Source organism: Centroberyx gerrardi, chromosome 12 (genome assembly GCF_048128805.1).
Source record: "Centroberyx gerrardi isolate f3 chromosome 12, fCenGer3.hap1.cur.20231027, whole genome shotgun sequence".
In the NCBI taxonomy this organism is placed as follows: Eukaryota; Metazoa; Chordata; class Actinopteri; order Beryciformes; family Berycidae; genus Centroberyx; species Centroberyx gerrardi.
This window is the reverse complement of record NC_136008.1, coordinates 20,871,365-20,894,312: the sequence shown is the minus strand read 5'-3', so window position 1 is coordinate 20,894,312 and position 22,948 is coordinate 20,871,365. Positions and strand designations below refer to the sequence as shown.

Below are 22,948 nucleotides of genomic sequence, written 5' to 3'. Positions count from 1 at the left end.
GTTTAGGATTACATTTCCAACCACATTTACTTCATCATTCTGTTCTTGCCTAACTAAATGTACCGTATATGTAGTATTTACTAAATGAGTAAACCTTGCTTTTGCTGATACAAGTAAAAAAAAAAAAAAAAAAAAGTTAAGAAATTATTTTTTTTGTTTTGTTCAGCCAATGGAAAAATAGCACAGAAAATACCAGTACCGTTTCTAACTTCTGATTGGGTGGCACAGGCTCTGTGCTCAGGCTGTACTGTGCTTTCACTTTGGATTTTGATGCTTGGAGAACTTCATGAAGATCCTCAGATGAAGTACTTTTGTCATGGTCAATCCTATCAATGTTGCTATTAATTTGGCTTTACCTTGTCATTAAACAGGACATTGTAGGTTACATTGTTCTGTTAATCAGCAAAAATCAGCAAATAAGGTTTTTTATCAATGACTATTAGTGTGATTCATCATCACAAGGCCATCTCTGGTGAAACCTTCTCTACCTTTAATCTGGTGATGAGGAATATTGACTGGCTGAAGTTCTGTGTTTGTCCACAGGGTGGCGATACTGGGCAGTGGGACAGATGTGCTCTTATCATTTTGCAAACTACTGGCAGTTTGAGCAGGTGGTGAGAAAATAAAACTGTAATGTACTGGGCCTGATTTATTGGAAAGTGAATGGACTTGTCGTGTTCAGATTGTTCATCCTTGTTCAAAGCTCCACTAAATGAAAGTTTTCATAACACCCATAAACAGTAGCAACATTTATTGATGAGCCAATACAAATATGTGCTTAATTCCATTATTATTGGTCTTCTAACACACTGAAACAGGTTCTAGGCATGTGAGGGCGTCTTCACATTACAAAATATCATCATTGTCATTATCGTTATTGTGCATAGAAGACAAGTCAACATCACACAACGCACACAACGTCAGACATCATCATTACATTAAATATGGAGTGAAACTTCATAGATACTAAAATGATCATTGTGTATCATGGTACATAGTATTGAAAGACTGCCTTTTGGGTAAATTTAAGGATACAGACTTAATGTTGGATGACTTAAAAAAAATAAAACTGAGAAGGATTTCTACAAACTCAAAACGTCCATAGCAGCGGTAAGAACAAAACATACACCAGACAACTTGGATGGATTTGTATTACATCAAAAAGTTCCAAAAAGGTTCGTCAGTAAGGATTTTATTTTGAAAAGTGTGACCGGAACACCTGTGTATTTCTTGGTGTACTTGACTCTGGCGGTATCATTACAATATAGACAAGTTCCGACCTCCGAATAACAGTTAGTCAGATGAATCACCTTCAGTGTCTCTTTACTTTTGTATGAAAACTAATGTGACCATCCAAAGTTAGCTAGTTAACAATTCCTAGAGTTCTGATTTGTGTGAGATTTCTTGGTGTTTATTTTCCTCTGACTGGAGTCATGGCATGCTTGGAGTCGCCAGTCAAGGCACATGGAGTGGGGTTTTTCCTGGAGCTGAGAAAACGACTACAAAGCGGACTCCTTATTGTGGGGTAATTACTTTGAGAGTGCAGTATCCTATTTCTTATTTCCTGTCTCTTGCCAATTTGGTAATACAAGCTAAGCTAACAGCTAACTTAGCCTGATGGAAGTAAAATAATGTCACGGTTTTAACGTGGGCTTGTCAAAGGTGCTTCAGTTAGATTGCCAAACACTATATAACCCCTGTCTGAATTCTGACAGTGGCTTTCATTTCACATTAGTTGGGAATTTTGCATTCACATCACGCCACGCTACGTTAGCTGAATTGTGTGAGTTTGTGGCATGGTTTGTGCCCTACCGAAGATTGCCTGTTTGAGAAGAAACATCACTCAGGAGTTAAATAACTTGCCCGTTTTCCGGTCTGCAAAAGTGGGCGTCAACACGCACTCATGCTCTGTTTGTGCATTCATGTGCTATCGGATATATCAGAAAAACGAATTTCATACTTGGAAATTTCACATGAACACTCTGCAACATTGGATGATTAAGTCGGAAGCATTGAGAAAAATTTGCTACCGGAGTTTCTAAGTTATGACACAATGATGACCTTTAACCTTCTCAACAAGGTTTTTCCACCTTGTTAGTGTCAGGGTTTGTGTCAGTCAGCAATAAGAAAACGCATGTAGCCAAACTATCTGAACATTTAATGCCAAAATGAAAGTTGCGACAACGTTGGTGATCGTTGTTTTGTTTCTACATGCTGACCAACACGTCTCATACATGTCTTGATCCTAACCTGAAAATTGCATTGCTTGGTCATAGCACAGACTCAGAATAGTCAGATGACAGCAGTCTTACTAGTCTATAGACTGTACAGTCCCATAATGTAATACCATATTTATTAATGTCAGGCAAATGCTAAAAATTCTGGTTACGCTCAAGACATTGAAGACAGTCTAACAAACAGCAAACAATGCACTATCAATAAATGTATGTCGTGACCTACATTTTTAATTATATCTCACCTGCTTTGAAATCTTCCTCAGTTGAATCACACCACAATTATGAACCAACTTAACAACTACTACTGAGTTAACAGCAACATAGCCAATAGTCAATAAGTTAACAGCAACACAACCATAACCAATTGAGTGATTTGTCATCTTAAACATAGACAATCTTTGGTGAGAGGTCTCTGTTTCTTCCTCTTTGGCTGCACTCCTTGCTGAAAGTGGTTGTAGTAAATGTACAACACCACTAGGTGGGGTTAAAGAGGTTTGAAGTAGTTTCTAGATGCAGTAGAATCTGCCTGGGTCTGCTCAGTCTCTGTACCAAGCTGCAATCTTATACTTATTTTAATAAAATCTATATTTTTCATCAAAAGCAAGACTAGGAGAGCTCAAGGAAGAGTTTCAGGTGATTGGAGAATGGAATAGACCACCCACTCTATAGATGCAGGACCCTTGGGTATCACTGCTACACATGAACATTTCCACACTAGTGAAGTGGGACCAGTCTGGGCATCAGAAAATCATTTCCCACTGCCAGCTATAACATGTCTACACTACACTAGGGAGACAGTCAGAGAGGAGGAAACAGAAAGAGAGAGAGGCAGACTAAGGGAACTCCAGGGGAGACGTTTCCTCTAAATTAGAGTCAAAATAAAACCCTTTAAAATGTATCCCCAAAAAAAAAAAGAGAGATTGCTTCCAATTTGTTTTATGTCAAAACAGTGCTTCAGGTTGTCTTTTACATGAACTCATTAGTCAGTACTTTCTCTACTTGGTGCTGCAGCGTACAGCAGCAAGTAGAGGTGGTCTCTATGAATGTGGTTGTATTATTTATAATAGTCAATTTTATTTACGTCATTTATTGGGTTACATGTTAGCCATTGCATTTTAAGCCCAGTTCTGCAGGAAGCATTGTGAAAGGCATTAGTTTTTAGATCTGAAGCACCTCATGGATCCAGAAAGTAACTCACATACTCACTCACTCACTCACTCACTCACTCACTCACTCACTCACTCACTCACTCACTCACTCACTCACTCACACACACACACACACACACACTCACACACGGAGGCCTGGCACACCGGATGCTGAGAATCACTGGTCTGCAGTACTGCTGAACTGTGTAGGGTGCCTCCTGTCTCTGACGCTGTGTCCTTGTCATATTATGCCCACTTGGTTTTCTCCTCACTCCGATGCCCTCAGATTATATGGCAGAGAAAATAGCCCCTTGCCAGATGCTCTTTGAGTGATTTTGCTCTGCAACCAAGGCCGTCCCATTCGCCTGTCAGTCACTGTGCTGTGCTGAGACCTTGACTAATGACAGATCCTCCTGAGCCCATATATCTTGGATCAGGGGCAAACGCATACGTACGACTTGATGTTGATGCGTTTTGGGGAGATTGGCCCGGTGGTCAGCTTACCTGTCCAGTGATGAGAATACAGACACCAGAATTCACTCTCAGTCATTCAGATTCACTCCAGTGCTCCATGCATACACATTAGCATACACTATGTGGGGTGATAGTGGGCTACTATTATTATTTAAAAAGTGAGAAAAATGAGAACTTGTAGCAGATCTAAAGCAAAATATTCAGTAATATTAAATGATATGCGGACATGAATGGCTGTTTCTGTATCAGGCGATTGGTAAGATTTACACAAAATATGATTAAAAAAAATAGTATATTGTCTTGAATTACCAGGGACTACTTGCCCTGTTTCCATAGGAAGTTTATTTATATCGCTCTTTATCACAGGCATGTCTCAAAGGGCTTTACATGCCATACTACATGACTATATACCACATTACATCATATACATACTAAACACACTCACATTCACACCTATGGGCAGTTTAGAGTCTCCAGGAAGGAAGAAACCCACACAACCCACACTACTATAAGGTTAATCTTCTTACTTTGGATAATACTAGTCGGCTTTCTCTCACTCAACATAGTGTATGCTAAAGTGTTAAATCTTGGTGTATTCCTTTAAGTGTGTGTGTGTGTGATCCTGTGTGCTCTCCAGGAAAGCCGTGGCTGCCAGCCCTGCCGAGGTGGTCGTGACGGGCGGAGACTCCTCTCTCCACGTCCGGACTCCCGGAGGCGAGCTGAGCCTGGCGCTGCCGGCAGGAGTCAGCCACGAGCAGGGCTCCTGCACGCCGACACCCGGGGGAGAAGCCTGTGGAGAGGAGCTGCATTTCAGACTGCGCATCACTGTGGACCAAAGCGCAGATGAAGGTAATGTTCTGGACTTTGGGATCAGCGGCATGGGAATAACACACACTCACACACACACACACAGAGAGAGTCACATGCTAGAGTCCTCTGTGCCAAGGGAGGAACAAAGTGTGTTTGTACCTATTTTGAGACGGCTCTCTATTCTGAATTAATTGGCTTGAGTCACTTAGTCATCTGAGACAGCGGAGGTGGGAATTTTGTTCTGTGGATCCTCAGCAGCCCACTTGCAACTGATCAGTACAATAAGTTACACTACCAGTCAAACGTTTGGACACACCTGATTGAATGCACTATGTTTTTCATTATCTTAACGCCATTTTGATCTAAAGGCTTCTGCTTAAATGCTTGAAAATAGTTTTTTTAGACAAATCTAAATAGTGAAGTTGATGCCTATGTATGAATTTCTTTCCAATGTCTTTCTTTCCCTTTGCCGTTCCATCATGGCAAAGGGCGGCTACTTTAAAGAATCTAAAATATAAGATAGTTTTGATTTGTTTAACACTTTTTTGGTCACTGCATAATTCCATTTGTGTTATTTCATAGTTTTGATGTCTTTACTATTATTCTAAAATGTGAAAATTAGAAAAAATAAAGAAAAATGCATGTGTCCAAACTTTTGACTGGTAGTGTGTGCTCCCCTTAAGTTTTGTTTTGCCTCATGAGGGAATAACATCAAAAGTTCACTCCAAAGTCACGGCACCATTGCCCCAAACTCCATCTTCCAGCATTTCCTGAGATTTTATATGGCGTGCGTCATTCAGCACTAAGAGGACGCTGCGGCGAAGGACGGCCATTGACAAATCCAATCAAAAAGCAGATTGATTGCCCACTCCCTGCCCAAGCCGCCTCCGCCACCCGGCGTTTTATCGACTTTGCGCTCCGTCGTACAAGGTTACCGCCCTTTCACCAAATTCGGCTTGTTTATTTGCTTGCCTTTGGTCCTCCGCAGAGGCTTCGGACGACGTGATCGAGAGACTCCGGGCAAAAGAGAGTTATTGCTTCTACTGCCAGGGCTGCAAGACCAGGCTGCTGGAGGACAGGTGAGGAGGAGGAGGAGGATGAAGGGAAACGGCTTTTTTATTCATGCCCTCCTCCACTGGAAGGGGAGCATCTGTTTCTGATGGTGTGACCCAGCTGTAGAAGAGATAGTTTGGTGAAGAAAACTGACGGATCGAGCGAGAGCAGAGTCCACCCTTGTCAGTCTGACCGGGTTAGAGAGTTACAGAGTATGTGTGACCAGTGAGTTTGACTCCATGCCACCCATTACAAAACAATTGTGTTTCTTACCCGGAGGTGCTTGTGCAGGACAGTGTTATCGTCCCTGTTGCCTTTAGCTTGCTCCTCCCTGCAGTCAGCAAATGTGACATGCAGGAAATTGTTCTCCCTGCAATAGCTGCATTACCAAGGCTCTCTCCCCCTCTGGCTGTGTTTCTGAGCAATAACCCACTAGAAATTGCCCAAAACTTTTTTTTTCATAACGGGTAGGGCAAGTAGAAGTGTCTGAGGAAGCGCCTGAAGTGAGGTTATAAGTGAGAATTTCAACAGCAGTGTGTGCGTTATGCTTTGTAGCACCTATGTGTGGATTTTATGGCTGCTGTGAGGTAGAGGCTGAGTCGTTTTCAGTCTTCTTTGGATAAGCTACAATAGCATTCAAAAGAAAATTGGTTAGAATTAAATGAAATAAAAAAGTGAATAAGATTAAAAAAAAAATACACAAGAAAAGCCCGAAGGTTAAAAGTAGGCATAATCAAAAACAATTAAATATCTGTCTGCATATAATCTATACGAAGTGATGTAAAAGAAACAATAATTTTTTTCAACTTTTTTGGGGTCTCTTAAGTCTGTGGTGCTGTTTTATCTAGTTTTTCTTTATTATTATTATTTCTCTTTTGTATTCTGATCTTCTCTGGACCTCGGGGAAGTTGGTGCTTATTGGGAGATAGCAACACTCACTGCAGCAAGCCCCAATGAATACAATTTAAATTCCCAAATATACCCAGACTATGATAAAAAAGAAGTACAGAAATAATTATTTTCTTGCCACTTGTAAAACTTGTAATTGCCTTTTTTTTTCTCCTCTACTTCAGAGTGTTTAAGCGAGTGCTTCCTCTCCCTAATGGCAACTGGAATGCCATTGTGGACGACTGGTGTTGCCACCCGGACCCGTTCGCTAACAAGCTGTTGCCTCGAGCGGAGGATTGTTTACTGGGTGACACCTTCCTGCTGCTGGCCAGAGACGGTGGCTGTGAAGAGACTCTCGCTGTGGAAGTAAACCCCGCCGGTGCAGAAGACAGCCAGGACCCAAAGGTGAGGAACATCGCAAAGGAGACAACTGGTTAACTGGCTCATGTTGGGCCTAATCGCTCCTAGTCATATCCACAACTTAACATATGTGAGTCCGTAACCATATTAGGTTGGACCTACTGTATATGGAACCTACACTACCAGTCAGAAGTTTCACATTTTGGTGGAATTCAAACAGAGAAAGACAGAAAATTTTATCAATTTTGCTGAAATCAGGAAATATCATGGAATTTTATAAATAGGCTGCTTTACAGGAATGTAGCAGTATGTATTTTCAACCGTGTTTCACACACATCATTTCCAGTCACATTGACCCCTCAAAGCATTTTGAGTTTAATACACTGTTGGAAAGAGGAGAATTTAAGCTTTCTGGTGATATCAAAATTATCTTTGTACTCCAAAGATTGAGTGAGATGCACCCCTTGATGTCTTGACTGTTTCCAAACTATGTTTTTGAGAAAAAGGGCCTCAAAGTTTGAAGTTAATTCTGAGACATTTATTCAAATAAAGAAATCATTCACACACACAGGGGCAACTACGTTTTCCCGCGGATGAAACAATAATTTTGATTAGACAATAAAGTGAACGATGGTCAACCTGTTACTATGCAGATGTTCATTCATAATTTTAAGGGACACATAGTAAGGGAGAGAGGGACGGGGAGAAGTGTTGCCAGGTTCTTAGCGACAAAACCCTCCCAGTGCCAATTAAACCCAAACCATAAACAGCCCAATGATCAATGAAACTAGTCCAAAATAACAAACCAATAACAAAACTCCACAATACAACCCTGACAAACTTTATAAACAGCGTTTTAAGTCCTACAGCATTTATAACATTTCCAAGTAACGTTACATTGAAAACTGCGAACCTGGCAACATGAGGAATGCGAGCTTTGTTGACAAACTAAGCTAGTAGTTCTGCTTGTCACCATACCTTTATGAGCTTCAAAACTATATTTAGCGTTTGAATTTCACAATAATCTTTACACAGAATGAAAGCCAAGGCTTTATTTTATTAAAATCTGATGAAACCCCAAAACAGCCAAAAATCGATCTTTTCTCATAAAATCACGTTTATCCCCAAATGCGCCGTTGCGACTTCCGACTGAAAATGATAGAACGCGTCACATATCACATTAGATGGTGGTTGTCAGCTGGAGTGGAAACCAGACCCTAACTAATGAAATTGTTTTAGTTGGGTTAGTGTTTCCTTAAGACAAGGTGAGGCAGGTTTCACTGCAGGTTTTACACACTGTTGAGTAAAATCTTCCCACACCAGAATGACTTTTCTGGTCAGTCATCTGATATCAAGATTATAGTAATAAAAGCATAATCACTAGCTGTGGTCATGGAAGAGCCTCCATCATCTTGGAGGTGGATGACACAGACTGGCTAATATCCAGTTTTTATTAAAAGGCCAGTATTGGCTCGATATATTGTTCTAACCGCATCTCACACACAAACACACACACACACACACTTCAGATGGCTGTGTGTCTGCATCACTGAAGTCAAACTCGAGCACTCTGTAGAGTAGGATTGATCTCCCTATTCTCCTATTAGTCATTCTCTGCACAAGTGACACTCTTTGCGTGACTGAGACTGAGGGAAATGGAAAGAGAGACAGATGGAAAGAGCAAGAGGACAAATGACAGTCTCGGCCCGCTTTCTCTCTCTCTCTCTCTCTCTCTCTCTCTCTCTCTCTCTCGTGTCTCCCACGCTGTTGTGGTTATTGATTTGTGGTTTTACAACAGCCAAACTAAAACATCGTGGTGTGTGTTTCTTGGTTTGTGCCTGTGTTGTGTGTAGAAGCCGTGCCGCAGACTAGCGCTCGTCTCCTGTAAGAGCTGCTCGTCGGTGCTGGGGGAGGCCGTCGCACCGGGTACAGCATCACGGTTATTGATTTTCAGCAATAAACATCATCGGCAACTGTGTGTATGAGTTTAAGGTCTCTCTCTATTTTACCTTCCAGAGACCCTGAAACTGTACATCACACAGGTAGTGGTGGAGCCCAGTGTGGGAGACAGGGAGGCAGAAGCTTCTCAGCTGAACAGGTGGGTGTTTATCCAAGCATCAGAAGGTGAAAATTAATGTAGCTGTTGGAGAAAGGTGTTGCATAAAGAAACAAATAAAAAGTGGGTATAAACAACGTATGTTGGAGAGAAAGTAACACAGCAACATTTGTACAATCAACCAATATGGGGCGCCACAAATGCCGAAAAGAAAAGACTATCCAATAGTGAAAATGGCCCTACAAAATGTATTTAATTGTATTTAATTTAGACTTGAAACTTTGACATTTTTTACATTTATATACACTTGTTACTGATTGGCTCAAAGGGGGACAACATGTTTGCTGTTGCCTTGTTTTTATTCCATCACTTCATCTTCAATGGTTTTGGTGAATAGAAAAAGGTGAGCGCTGTTGTCAAGTTGCTAAATAACCTGAAACATGGATCTGTTCAGTTTTACTGTGACTGTGTGACTGAGAAGACTGCGTGACAGCATTGAGATGAAGCCCCATTCAGATTAAAACAGCATTGGTGTTTCGTGGAGATGGCAGTGTTAGGCTTGACCCGATTAGCGGCTGGAATCACAGCAAAAGAGGCGGTGGTACGGTGCAACCAAAGGTGTCTATTCACCCACAAAAATGACATAAGACAGCGACAAAAACTGGTTCACAAAAATATGAGAGGCATGGTTGTGAGCAGCTCTCCAGGGTCCTACCAACAGCAGAGTCAGATAAACACTGGCAGCCTTATATACCCTGCCACAGGTAATTAACCTGGATGCTACCAACTATAGGGGTGTACTTAATAACATTTCAACAATTCAATATACTTCCCCTTTAACCTACCATTCTACATATCTAATACATACCGTTAAACAGATCTTGCTCTCAAACAATAAATACTGCAACATATAAACAATATACATTTTAGTTCAAACCCACACACAACACCCCCCTCTGCTATCCCATCACATGGTCCCTCCCGGAACTATATATAGGTGCTCGGACACCCCGGGGAACTCTTTTGCCCGAACACCCTGGAACACAGACAAGACAGCACAAGTAAGTGATTGCATGAACCAACCATTAAAACCCTTACATTGCACTAATGTAGTATTGCACTTAGAATTATATATTGCACTAAGGAAGTAGAAATATTGCACCTGCCCATACCAAATCATGACATTCAGCCAAACAATGAAAACCTATTTCATGTCAGGTTAAGTACTGAACATTTGTTTGCTTCTACAGGTGGAGCTTATCGTTGCCCATGCTGAGTAGCTGATCCAGCAGGACAAGATAAAATAACTCCCAAACAAACTTAAAATGTTTAGTAAAATATATATTCAATAAAATACTTTAAATCATGACTCGGTGTGCAATTATTAATGCTGTGCAAATGTTACTGTGCCAATTACGCTGTGCAAACTATTCAATAAACCAAGTGTACAATATAAATGTGCAAATAGTGCAAAGGATTGGTAACAAAGTGCGTCTTCGTTACAGGCAGCATGATTTACATACTTTCTTGGTTCATCAGTGAACGTTGTCCCTCTTCGACAGATCCCTTTTCCTGGAGAAGACCATAGCAGCCAGGCTGCTGGAGCTGTCCAACACCCTGAGCACCTTCCACTTCTCTGTTCAGACCCCTGATGAAAAAGCCTTCTTACTGGTAAAAACAAACCAACATGATCAGAACAGAAGGGGCCTTGGCATTTTGGTAAAAATAGACCACTGAATTATTTGAGAAGTGGGAAAGAAAGAGTGATGCAGAAGGTTCTTCAAGCAATAAGCCCATAATTTACAGTGATTTTAGTCCAGCAAATTGGTGTTGTTGAGCACAGTGCCAAGCTCTTATCTTCTCTGAAATCAGCCACAAGCGGCTTATTGCTTTTATAAAACAGCGGTATCATTGCAATAAAATGAGAACACAGACGTTCAATAAATCTTGCATTTTTAATCAAAAATAAATTTGAATATTATTCTTCCACCAAGCAATGTAATTCTGGAACAGTAGCTAAACAAATTGGTAGCAAAAGTGCTTGCAGAAGTGACTCAGACTTGAGTAGCAGCATGAGCGGTGATTTCCTAGTTGGCACATTAATTAAGCCAGTCAAAACTGAGGATAAGAACTGTCTGTTTCATAATGTAGTATTATTGTATTTTTGTGCATCATTTAAGTTCGGAGTGTAGCCTAAGTGTGTGTGCATTTGGGTTTGACCAATATGATGGCATTTTGTGCTGATAATCAGAATATTTAAATTAAAATTTTTCCCTCAAATTTTTATTCTTGGCAGGGTAGAAAAGCCTCTGAAATGGCATGTAGACCATGAGACACTAAAACTCTCCATTGAAACCAAGGATGATGATGATAAAATAATAATAATAATAGTAATGATAATTCATGCATTTTTGTGTGGAATCCGATCAAAATGTCTCATTAGAATCAGTTAAGGTTAAGGCCTTCCCATAGACAACTAGTGTAGTATTGATCAATACAGTAAATATGTAATCAATCAAACTGCATCATATCAGAGGTGGGCGACACTGATTGGCCCATACTGGATGGTTAATAAAAGGCCAATATTGACACGATATACTGGTCTAGTTGTACTGTACGTGAGTGTATACAAACATGTGCATGTGATAGAGGCTCGGCTCGTCGGCCCACATGACGTCGAGTGTGTGTGTGTGTGTGTGTGTCTCAAGTGTTAAATGACCTGTCTGCTCCTGCTGCAGCTCTGGCTGCTGAACAGCGACTCCATCGTAGCGTCGGTGCCGGAGACGTGTGTCGGGGGTGAGAGGTCCGTCAGCCCCCCCGCTCTTCACAGCCCATCACCCCGAGCTGCCAGAACCCTGAAACTCCTCTACATCGCCTGCTCTGACAGAGGCATCCTGCAGAGAGAGTAAGCGAGGACACTTCCCCACATCCTCCAACCCCCCCCTCTTTCTATCTTTGTTTTCCTCTCCTTAATCTTATCCTTTCATCTTTCCAACGCACGCTCTCAATCACCACCTGTCTCGGCTCACAGCGAAGGATGAAAGACTACTTTTGTTGGCGAACAGATTTCAGGTCTTAATAGAACGCTTTGCGCTAAGGTTGCCCGCTTAGACTTAATTGTGTGTTATTTCGCGAGTCAGCCCGCCTTCAAAGGTGTTCATCGTCTAAAAAGTTGTCGGTTGCGTAAGCTTCGCGCGTGTTCGCTGGGACGTACAGGAGATGTTGTTGTTTTGACTGGGGCGCGTCTCTGTGTACCTTGCTGTGATGCATTGAAAAGGTGTGGGCGGATTTGTTGCACTGTGTTTTGCCATGTTCGGTACAGCAGCACCCCACTGGAGGAGCCTTCCACCCTCATTATTTTCAACTGAATCAGCACTCGGCAGTTTCTCCACCTCCTCTCCTTCCCCGCAGCCGAATAGGGAGAAGGGAGAACAGAGAAGTTTTGTTGTGTTTCTGCTGTTCTGACAAGCCCGCTAGCTGACTGACAAGAGAAGGGGGTAATTAGACAAAATTCACATGAAAGGAGAAGGCCTATCTTCTCAGTCAAAGCAGTAAGTGCATCGCTTAATGACGTGATAAACTGCATGAGCTGAGTGATGCACGGGAAAACAATGTTTCTCTGTAGGGGCATCGTGGGTATCGAGCCGATGGAGAGACACTGTCATGGTAAAACAAGCTTTGATAGCAACTTTTGACTACAGCAACACTGTTTTCAAGCGTGAATAAGCATTAACACACCACTGAATTTCTGCTTTTGTATCTGTCCAATGCAGAGTACCTCAATTTGGAGAGGTTAATATTCACCATTGCCAGAAATTGGAGAATAATTGTTAATTTGGTGCTGCTCAATGTTCAAATTATCAGCCTCCCATTCATTGACAATTGTAAACAGGCTAGACATGAGAGTCTTGGTTGTGAGGTTTTTCACATTTGAGTGATTACTGTTTGAATTTAGTATAGCCTACTTCTGGGATTTGATGGACGTCCTGCAAAGCTAAATGCAGGAGACATTTCTCTCACTTCTGTTTCCCCTACACAACTTTACCGTTCCCCCTTCATCACTCATCTCTGACCTTTTTAAATTAAATGTGATGCCAGGGGGGCTGAATTCCCTGGATGAAGGCCATCCCAGTTGGGATACAGTCGGTTACAGTTGACTTCACCTGGAAGTTGCAGCATGTGCTGTTAAATCTGGCAGTAATTGGCTAGAGAATCAGCGAGCCGATCCCTAGGTGGATTACGCCTGTCGCTAATGGCAATGACTTGATGATGAGTTGATTGAAAGTTGCAGCCACCATCACAGTCCAGTAGAGTGGGAACACAGGCGTGGAAATAGAGTCTAATGGAAATGGTATGGAGGCGGCGGCCAAATAACCCCTATGGGCTACTCCTTCCCTAGGTATAGCAAGCATGCTGATGTGTAGGGTGTGTGTATGAGTAATCAGTTTCTTGGTGACATTGACTACGTTTTCATGCACAGAGAATTCCATTTTTTTTCCGTTTTGAGTCGCATTTAAACGTCATAGCTTGGTTAGAATAACTCAAACAATTCCGATGCCTGGTGAACTCCCATATTAAGCGGGATACTGTTTTTACTCCTTTTACTTTTGGTTTTCACTATCTGCACAAACTCAGACTCTTACAGTGTTATGGGCACATTTTGATGTCAACAAAAACACTGGCAGCAAGGAGCACTTACTATAACTAATGGGATCACCATTGCATAATTTCCCATGTAAGTAAGTTGGGGCTGCACATTTTCATGCTCTTTTGCTGACAGGCCATTCTCGCTGTGGGCAGTAATATTCTGTTAATTGGTTTATTCATGGCAACAGGGAGACTGTCGCAGGGTATCAAAGGTTCATGTAAACATCTTAACCTGAATATAGAGCTTAACCTAGTGTGGCTAATATCCGGGTTTCTCTGTGAATGTAAATTTACCCAATGGCGTAGTTCTACTATTGATGCTGCTGCTGTGTGTGTGTGTGTGTGTGTGTGTGTGTGTGTGGGGGACACTTCCTTGACGGCGCTGCAGTCAGTCATGTTGAGGGCCGGCTGGGATACTGCCTGGCTTTTATCTGGAACTGCTAAAACTTTTGAGAAGAGTTTTCCCTCTCTGGAGCTGCACAGATGGCTAAATGTCACCCAAACAAACTGGATCAGCGCCACACACTGACAGGGCATCAATCTCTCCTGTCTCAATCACTCTTCCTCTCCTCCTTTCGATCCCCCTCTTCTTTTCTTGCTCGTTCACACACACAGCATCATGCACACACATGCGTGGACACACACACACTCGCCATCAATCCAGTTTTATGTATCACTAATTAACCTGTGGCTGATAGATTAAAACGGTGATGTGATGCTTCGATGTGGGATTTATGTCAGCTCTTCTGCACATCATCTGAGAGACATTAGCGGTATATTACTCTGGCAGTACCTGTAAATGACTTTTTCCTGTGTGTGTTTTCAGCGTTGTAACTAGCTGGGAGGTCAATGCCATTGGCCATCCACTGGTCCTGCCGCTGAAGGTGTGCGAGGAGCTGCTGCAGGTGTTGGAGGACAGCAACTCTTCACTTCCCTCATCACTGCGGTGCATGAGGTCCTACGAGGTGAGACAGTAGATACTGTAATGGGCAACAGATTATGGTTAAGACAAGCACACTCTTCTGTCCGTGGCCTAGACAAATTTTCTTGGTGAAATTAGGACTAATTAGTTTTCGGCTCCGGTGAAATACGTACAGCGATATCTTGTAATGTGATCGGAGAGGGGAGAGGAGTTGAAAGTCTTCTAGTTTATCTCCATCTTTTGAAAAAACAAAAAAAAGGCCCATTAGCAGCACCGCAGGGACTCTTTCAGCTGACAGAGATCACTTATTTCACTTACTTGTTACTCATTTTCCATAATTCAGCAGTGCTTGACAGTGTTTTTATCCCGCCTTAATTAATTTCATGATTCGGAGCCTTTAGTTAACCGCCTTGCTTTAGGGATTATTTGAGTCGGATGTAAGGTTTTATTTTTGTCAGCCTTTTTTCAGCTTCTATATACCTGTAATGGTACAAAATGTGTATAGTTAGCTAGAGTTGCCAAGGAAAAGCATTGACTAGAAAATAAGAGGTGTTAACTTTGCTGACAACTCTATTCCCCCAGGCGTTTTACAGACAGTTACAGGGTAATTACCACCATTATCCTCTACTTCCTGCTCAGAAAGTTTAGGAAGTGACTCCTACCACTTAAACAACTTTTTTTTTTTTTTGCTTCTGCCAAATGACATGAGAACTGGAATAATGTACAGTGAGCAAATCTTTAAGCAGAAAATCTGCTGTCGTGCATCAGGTGAAGCTGCTCCTGTTGCTTGGTTTGAAGAATAAGCTTGTGGATAGAGTGTGCTCACTTGAAGGCCTGCAGTCTTTTCCTAATCTTTAAGGCTTCAGGCACTGAGGAAGGAACACTTAATTGCACTGAAATACAAGACATTATATCAAAGATGTATTTTTTCCTTTTGATGCTTTCGTGCATTTAAAGGTGCTACATGTAGCATTTTTGCATCAATAAATTATGACCACATTAATTTTGAGCCATTAGTATAATTACTGTAAACAAAGGAGATCACCGCAGAGAAGATTGGCAGCCTCTACCAACCTCTACAGTGCATTTCACATTGTGAGCCACCTGGTCGGATTTGGTGGGAAATCTGTTGTATTGCTTTACAGCTCAAATGAATATTGCTGTACAGCACAAAACGGTGTCATAAAATGTAAACGTAGCAACATCCTGTCACAACCTCCTGCGACGGGATGGGAAAATTTATGGGAAATATGTCTTAATTTTGAGAAGCACTCACACAAACATTACCACTGATAAAAGCTACTAATCGTCTTGACCGTGGTGTCATTTGTTTACGATAATATTGATGTTTGAAAATGCTACACATAGCACCTTTCACATTAAATACTTAAATTAAGTGGCATTCCCCGCAATTAAAAGTATTCAGGAGTTCACATATTGTTGTGGCTGTGAATATCCAAGGACAGTACAGTCAGTATTTGTGACCTTGAAGCTTATCCCAAAGCTAGAAATTAAAGAGCCGAGGCTATAATGTAAGATCCTGACTGGTTCCAGACTCTGGATATTGTCTGCACAGACAACAATGAATGATAGACAGACTGAACTCACACAACGTCAGTCTGAACTTTGACAGCCAAAAGTAAATGCTTTATATTGCACACATTCCCTTTCTTTTTTGTCCCCATGCCATTCCCTGTGGAGCTTTACATGAATTTGGCACCGCAGACCAGCGGGATTTTTTTCTGGCTATGGGAGACACTGCTAATAATTCACTAATAGACTCTGATCTGTCCTATGGGAATAACACAACTTCAAAGCTGAAATTCAGTGGTATTCCCCCTTAGAAGTCGAATTTTGAATGGAGGGCTTTCACTTATACCGGAGTGCTATTCTAATATAATTCTTTCACCACAGGTCTCTGGGCTCCTGTCTCATTATGGAGGTATTATGCTTCAGGCTTATGATTAAAATGCTTACTACTGTTTCCTTCTCCCACCACAAACCCCCAGGATGGTAAACTAATTAAATTTCAGCGCCTCTTTCTTTTTTCTCTCTCTTGTCTCTCTCTCATTGCGGTGCGATGCACTCCTTCGTAATACTGTTACCAAAACCCTCTCGGCTAGCACCGAGGAACAGAAAGTCATACTTGGGATGAATCCTCGTATTTTCTGGGGGAACAACACAACAATGGTGGGCGGAGGAAGAAGGACTTAGGCTGTAGTGAAATGGAGAAGGCAGGAGAAGGAGCGACCCAGACATAGGACATAGTATCTGTCTGGTGGAGGAAGGGGGAGTGGGGGGGTTACAGCGGTAAAAAGAGTGTGATAAATTGACACAGGCAAATGCTTCCTGAGAGTAGCAGCCTGCTGTGCTACAGACGGCGGAGGACCGGAGGGTAATGTGATCGTAGAGCCATCTAGAGTTACCGGAGATGGTCTGAGAGCGTCTGAGTGTCCGCAGTTTAGACACAGTTCGGAAAACACTCCGACACACCGCGTGTCGGAGGAGGAGGACAGTCAGCAGGATTGCAGTCTGGAGGCCGATAAAGATCTGAAGAGTCTGGGTCTGCTGGAGAGGCTGAGATGAAGATGAGAGACAAGGAGGGAGGGTGGGGGGAGCTAGGGTTCAACCGCGTTGGGTTTTTCCAGGACCGAAATGTCTGCGGTGAGCAGCTTCTTCTTGAGAAGAGCAGATGGCATTCCCACTCTTAATCGGTTTCCCCTCATTTGAGTTTCATATTGTATCTAATCTTACCCAGCCCCAAGCCAAGTTTCTGTGTGCTCGGGTTCGACCAATATGGGCTTCTGAAGGCCAATATTTTTGGATCAGGGCTGCCAATATCTGATTTTGTGCCAAGATCTTCGGGTTTTATATTCATGCCCAAAAACGTCCAAAAAATGATTAGTATTCAGTGTTTCTTGGCAGGGTGGAAAACCTCTGAAACAGCATTTGGAACACAAAACTCTCCATTGACACTGAGGATAATAATACTACTGCATAAATTACTACTACAACACCTACAACAACTACAACTTCAGCAATTGCTGCTACAACAACTACTACATCTACTACATCAACAACTACTGCATCATATCCATCATATCAGAGGTGAACAATACTAACTGACCGATGTACGATTTTTAATAAAAGCCCAATATCAGCCCAGTGTATGGGCAAACGGATACATCGGTCTAACCCTAGTGTGAGCCGCCATCACAGTGGTATCTGCATGCGATGGTGTTGAATATGACGTGTGTGTGTTCTTTATATATATAATTTCAGTGCCTGTAAGCAGATCAAAACTTGCACCGTAACCCAGCCTGTTATTATGCTGCATGTGGAATGTCTACTGTTGTCTGGGCTGTTGCGCTCCCCGCCCTCCATCCCGGGGCTTGCCAGTGTAATGGGGTGTAAAGTAGTTCCAGCTCAGAGTGTCACTCCCGAGCCCGGGAACAGACAACACTCCCCCCACCTCATTAATCTCCTCCCCGCTCCCGCAGAGACGGCACGGAGGTTAGATAGAAACCGATACAGAAATGGATCCAGCTGTTTTAAAATGGAGGAAGAACTTGATCGATACATCGCCTCAGTCCTTCTGCCGTCCGCACGACGCCACGGCAGGAGCCGCTGCACATTGTCGAAATAAATTACTTCCCCCAAGGTACACACGTCTCGATTCATTAGACGTGGGCCAACGGATGCATGAGATAGGAATTTATCGGAAGAGCGGGGGTCTGTGATGCTGTTCTGCATCAGTGTTTACATCAGGGTTAGACCGATATATCAGTTCACGGATACATGGGGCTGATTTTGGCCTTTTATTACAAATTAAAAATCACTTTCTGGATGCGGTGCAGTGTGTTTGATTACATCTTCACTGTATGATGAATCAGTGGTTGTCTATGGGAAGCCCTTAACCTGAACTGATTCTAATGTGACATGTTGATTGAAGTATGCATTCATATGTTTTATCACTATTATTATTTTTAGCCAGGGTTTCAGTGGAGAGTTTTGGTGTCCCATGATGGTCTAAATGCAGTTTCAGAGGTTTTTCCACCCTGACAAGAATACATTTCATGGGGAAACACTGAATACTTTTTTTATGTTTTGGAATTATTTGACATGAAATTGGACAAATTTATACATATTGAATGTTAGCGCAAAACATCAGCTGTCAGGACCTTCAACTGGGAAGAATGTCGGTACTGGTCTTTAAAAACCTGTATCGGTCAAACCGTGTTAGAGAGGATGGGAAAGAAGTATTGTGGGTTGTACTCGGAGTGTTTGGACTGATCCTGCCAGTTAATTACATCACCTTTTTTTTCCTTCATGCACTGCTACTCATTGGTCATATGTGCTCACACCTTCCAACAAATATTACAAATCATTCAGGCTAATATTAACTCGGTGACAGTTGTATTTAATGACATAGTTATTCTACGGCAGTGACTCAAATGGTCGAATTCTCAGTATCTTAAATGCAGTTGTCAGCTCATGTCCCCAATTCTCAGCCAAATGTTAGTTGTTTTTTTTTGTCTCAAATTTGGAAACCTCCACCCCCACCCCACCCCCCAGGATCTTTTCTAGGTCCGTAGGGCCGGGTAGGGACACTCCCAAGTTACTGAATTGTATCATTATATGGGTCAGTGGCTTTGTTCATATCCTTATCCATCTGTAATCCTCCACTGCCTCGGTTCAGAAATTCTATTACAATTGTTTTCCTCTCAGGACACTCCTTTGAGTTTAGTATTCTGTACAGCTTTGTTCGAGTTTGCATCTCTGCCACGATTCTCTCCTCATCTCCACACATGTTCCATCTTTTTCCACCAAATATTCCTCTCTCTCTCTCTCTTTCTCTCTCTCTCTCTCTCTCTCTCTGTGTCTCTCTGTCTCTTTCTCTCGTTCTTGCTGTCTCTCACTTGTCAAGTGGAGAAATATTCTCCCTGCCACTTTGCCAAGTTTTGAGTGCTATGATAACAGAATGCCTGGCAGTGAGTATCAAACAATGTGTGTTTGTGGGAAAGGTTTCCTCGTACCAATCTCTTCTCATTGTCTCAGTACCTTTTTAATACTCTGAGAGATTAGCCTCCATTTTGTAAATTCCCTACTTGGACTAAAGAGCTATTGTATATAGATGGAAAATAAAACTGTAGTAGTAGAGGTAATCTCCTGCTACTTGGAGATGTATTACTCTTATGGCTTTGCAGTCATATTTTATATTTGATGCGCAACAGAATTCAAATGAGTTCAAAGAACTGTAACACCCTTAAGCCTATTATCATCAGCTGTTCTGGGTAGACCTGTTGTCAGTGTCACTACCAGTTTAAACCCTTGTTCATATAACTTAAGCACTGTTAAAAAAAACTAACTTGAAAGCCAGAGACTTTCAATCTCTTATTCACCCCTCAATCACTAGATTGCAGCTTTTTTTAAACCTTTATTTCTCCAGGGAAAGTTAAAGGAAAAATCCATCCTCAGATCCTCTTACACTGTTCTAATATCATCAATCTGTGATGTTGAATGCATTCCAGCAGTTATTTTGTGATGAAGTGTTGGAATTTACTTTTTTGGTGTAGCCACTTTCCCTCAACCTGCCTCGTCTACTTCTATTTAAGTTAGTGATTTCCTATATTTCCCAGAATGCCTTTCACCAGCCCCCAGAGAAGGGCATGAACTCGTATTCAGCCATGGGTCATACTTGTTGGTGGAGACGGCAATAGTGATAGCGTAGTAAGAGCAAGAGAGTGAGAGGTTTTCCTGTTGAGAAAAACTGAAAGTCGCGTCTCTTAATCAAAACACAACAAGTCTTGTGGCTGCATTGCATTCTGGTCTTTTGAGGCTACTGTGGGTGGGGAAATTGGTGTCTCTGCCTCTTCTACGATCGATTTCTCCCTGTATGATTGTTGAATGTCGGTGCAAAACGGTGAGTCTAGGAAGAATCCCTTGCTCTTTGATTCTGAGGGTCTGACACCAAAACCTGTCATTTACTGTTGATGTTTTACGTTTTCTACAGTTGCATGCATTCACACCTGGGAGAGCTGTACAACCACAGTACAAAACCAGTACAACCACAGTCTTCTGCTATCAGCCACTGCACAGCTCCACTCAATGGCTACTCATTGTTGAGGGAGAAGAGAGCGTTACTCACTTTCTCCTCCCACAATTTCCCTGCCCAATCAGGGATTCGAACCAGCAACCTTCCCATCACAAGCCCGTTTCTCCACTCTCTAGGCTACCATCGCCCCCCGTTCCTTATCATGCTTTATCTCATCTTTCCGTTCTGGGACTTAGAGATGTTTTTGCAGCGGCTCACCTCTGGTTGCCGTTTGTTATCATTTGTATGAATTACCGTTGATGCGCTCTAGTGGTGAGCAGACATTGGCATGGGGACGGAGTAGACGGGGCCTTGAGTGAGGCAAATGCCCTCATCCATCATCCCAATATAGAGCCCTCACTGGAGCGCAACCATTGTCTGTACCAGGCAAACACCCAGGAATAGCAGATGGAGGGAGAGAGAGAGAGAGAGAACAGGGCTGGCTTGATTTGTTTCTTGTGCTCTGCTTATGTGACTCTGTGTGTTTTTGAAGTTGATTAAATCTCTACCACCTGTGGTTTTTGGTGTTTGAAGACAGTAATTGTAGTTAATGTGTTGCTGTTCTCAACCATCAGACCATAGGGGAGATGTCTCATAGCGCAATACAAACCGCAGCTTGCCAAAATGCGAAGTTAAACGCATCTTATTTGTTTAAATTTATTCTCACGCTTCACAAGTTTCCATATCGATTTCAACCTCTCGTAACCTCCTGCCTCTTCTCCTCAGGTGGCATACTTAAGGCTGTGAGGTCAAAGGTCAGAAGCCAGGAGGTCAAGGCTCCACTCATCAAAGAAGTCCTGGGACAGCTGACAGAGCAACTGTATGTATACAAACATGTGTATGTATGTTTGTATATGTTGACTTGGCATGCAGTCGAGTGTGGAGTGACCTCATAGAATTGATAGTTGCATATATTTCTATTTGTTCAGTGTCTGATTTGTTTTATTAATGTGTAACTATACAAAACTGTAGAATGATGATTGTTGCAAAGCCAATATGTGAATATTTGTTCATTCCAAAACTTAATTTTGTATTCTTCTTATCATTCTCAACAAAAGCAGATTAAATCTTTGTCTGTCTGAACGCACCATCGCTTCATTTCTTTTGTTTATTTATTCTCTGTTAGAGAGCACTACTGTTTGATTTGTGGGGAAGACCTTGTTCTGGAGTTCATTCCTGATGAAAGCTTATTATAGAGGCACTCCATGTCCCCAAGGTGCAGCAGTGCACCCTCCACTTGAGTGTAATTACAGTGGAGATGGGTGATTTCTGTCTGTGTATGTATTCATGAATGATTGATGGTATTTATGTAACATGCTTGGTAGCTGGAATCATTGTGAAAATGTATGGTGAAACTATGAACATGGGGCTTTTAATTTGAAATGTAATGCCCCTCTTCTCACCTTTTAAAGTGCACACGTTCACCATGACTTACCTGGTGTAGAGGAGAGTATTGCTTACTGTGTTAAGATCTACAGCCATTTTCCTTTGGACTATTGCCACTGTTGTCTTAAACATATGCACCATTTGAAAGCTTTGACTTATACTGTATATTGACGTCAGACTCTTACCATTTAATTGTATTAAATGGCAAAATATGCATGCAGTCAGTTGTGTAAAGGAAAATGATGCACTGATTACTACTGGAGCTTATCATGCCTAAGCCTACACCTCTACTTCATGGCTAGTGAACAAGGCATTCAATCTGCATAGGTTATCTCTGACCAACAATGCAGCATAATGTCTGCCTACATGTCTATTTTTACAAGCTCTTAGCAGAGGGAGGGGGGGGGGAGGTAGTTTTTTCTGCTTCTGTCTGCATGCCTGGATCTGCCGAATGCTGATGCGGCAAGTGACAATTACTTTTAAAAATACAAAGAAGCATTGTGCCCACTGAGGCGTCAAAGCAGAGAGTGAATTGGCTAATTAAATACATCCAGTGTTGAACCGTCAAGGGGTTCTCATTTCCTTTCTGCCCTTTCCCCACAAGTGCAAATGAAGTAGGCTCTAAATAACCCATTTGTTTCAAGCCCGCTGAGCAGAAGGAGGTACTCTACATTACCGGCTGCGGCTGCTGTTTTGAAGACACTGACAGACACAGTCACCCAGAAGCCTTGAAGAGTTGCAGGCGCTCTTTGTCTTTCTCCCCTTGATGATAGAAAATGGAAGTGTCAAATTAAAAGTTTTTGGCCGGTACACCACCGTCTGTTGACATTGTGCTGCTCATTAGCCTTTTCAGCTAGTTATCTCATGAAAAAT

General features: G+C 42.1%; 1 protein-coding gene across 1 annotated transcript; it reads left to right on the top strand.

Moving 5' to 3' along the window:
- The first annotated feature begins 1,244 nt into the window (after positions 1-1,244).
- Positions 1,245-21,829, top strand: ube3d (ubiquitin protein ligase E3D). Its single transcript, XM_071902479.2, has 10 exons — positions 1,245-1,525; positions 4,497-4,708; positions 5,658-5,748; positions 6,796-7,015; positions 8,824-8,896; positions 8,987-9,068; positions 10,589-10,697; positions 11,765-11,931; positions 14,500-14,638; positions 21,416-21,829. The coding sequence occupies exons 1-10, from the start codon at positions 1,434-1,436 to the stop codon at positions 21,434-21,436; spliced, it is 1,206 nt and encodes a 401-aa protein (XP_071758580.1). The 5' UTR covers positions 1,245-1,433; the 3' UTR covers positions 21,437-21,829.
- The last annotated feature ends 1,119 nt before the right edge of the window (positions 21,830-22,948 follow it).

Excerpts from the sequence above, each read along its gene's own strand:
- ube3d (XM_071902479.2), top strand. The coding sequence starts at position 1,434 with ATGGCATGCTTGGAGTCGCCAGTCAAGGCACATGGAGTGGGGTTTTTC. Across the intron at positions 9,069-10,588 it reads GAAGCTTCTCAGCTGAACAG|ATCCCTTTTCCTGGAGAAGA; the intron begins GTGGGTGTTTAT and ends CCTCTTCGACAG. Across the intron at positions 14,639-21,415 it reads GGTGCATGAGGTCCTACGAG|GTGGCATACTTAAGGCTGTG; the intron begins GTGAGACAGTAG and ends TCTTCTCCTCAG.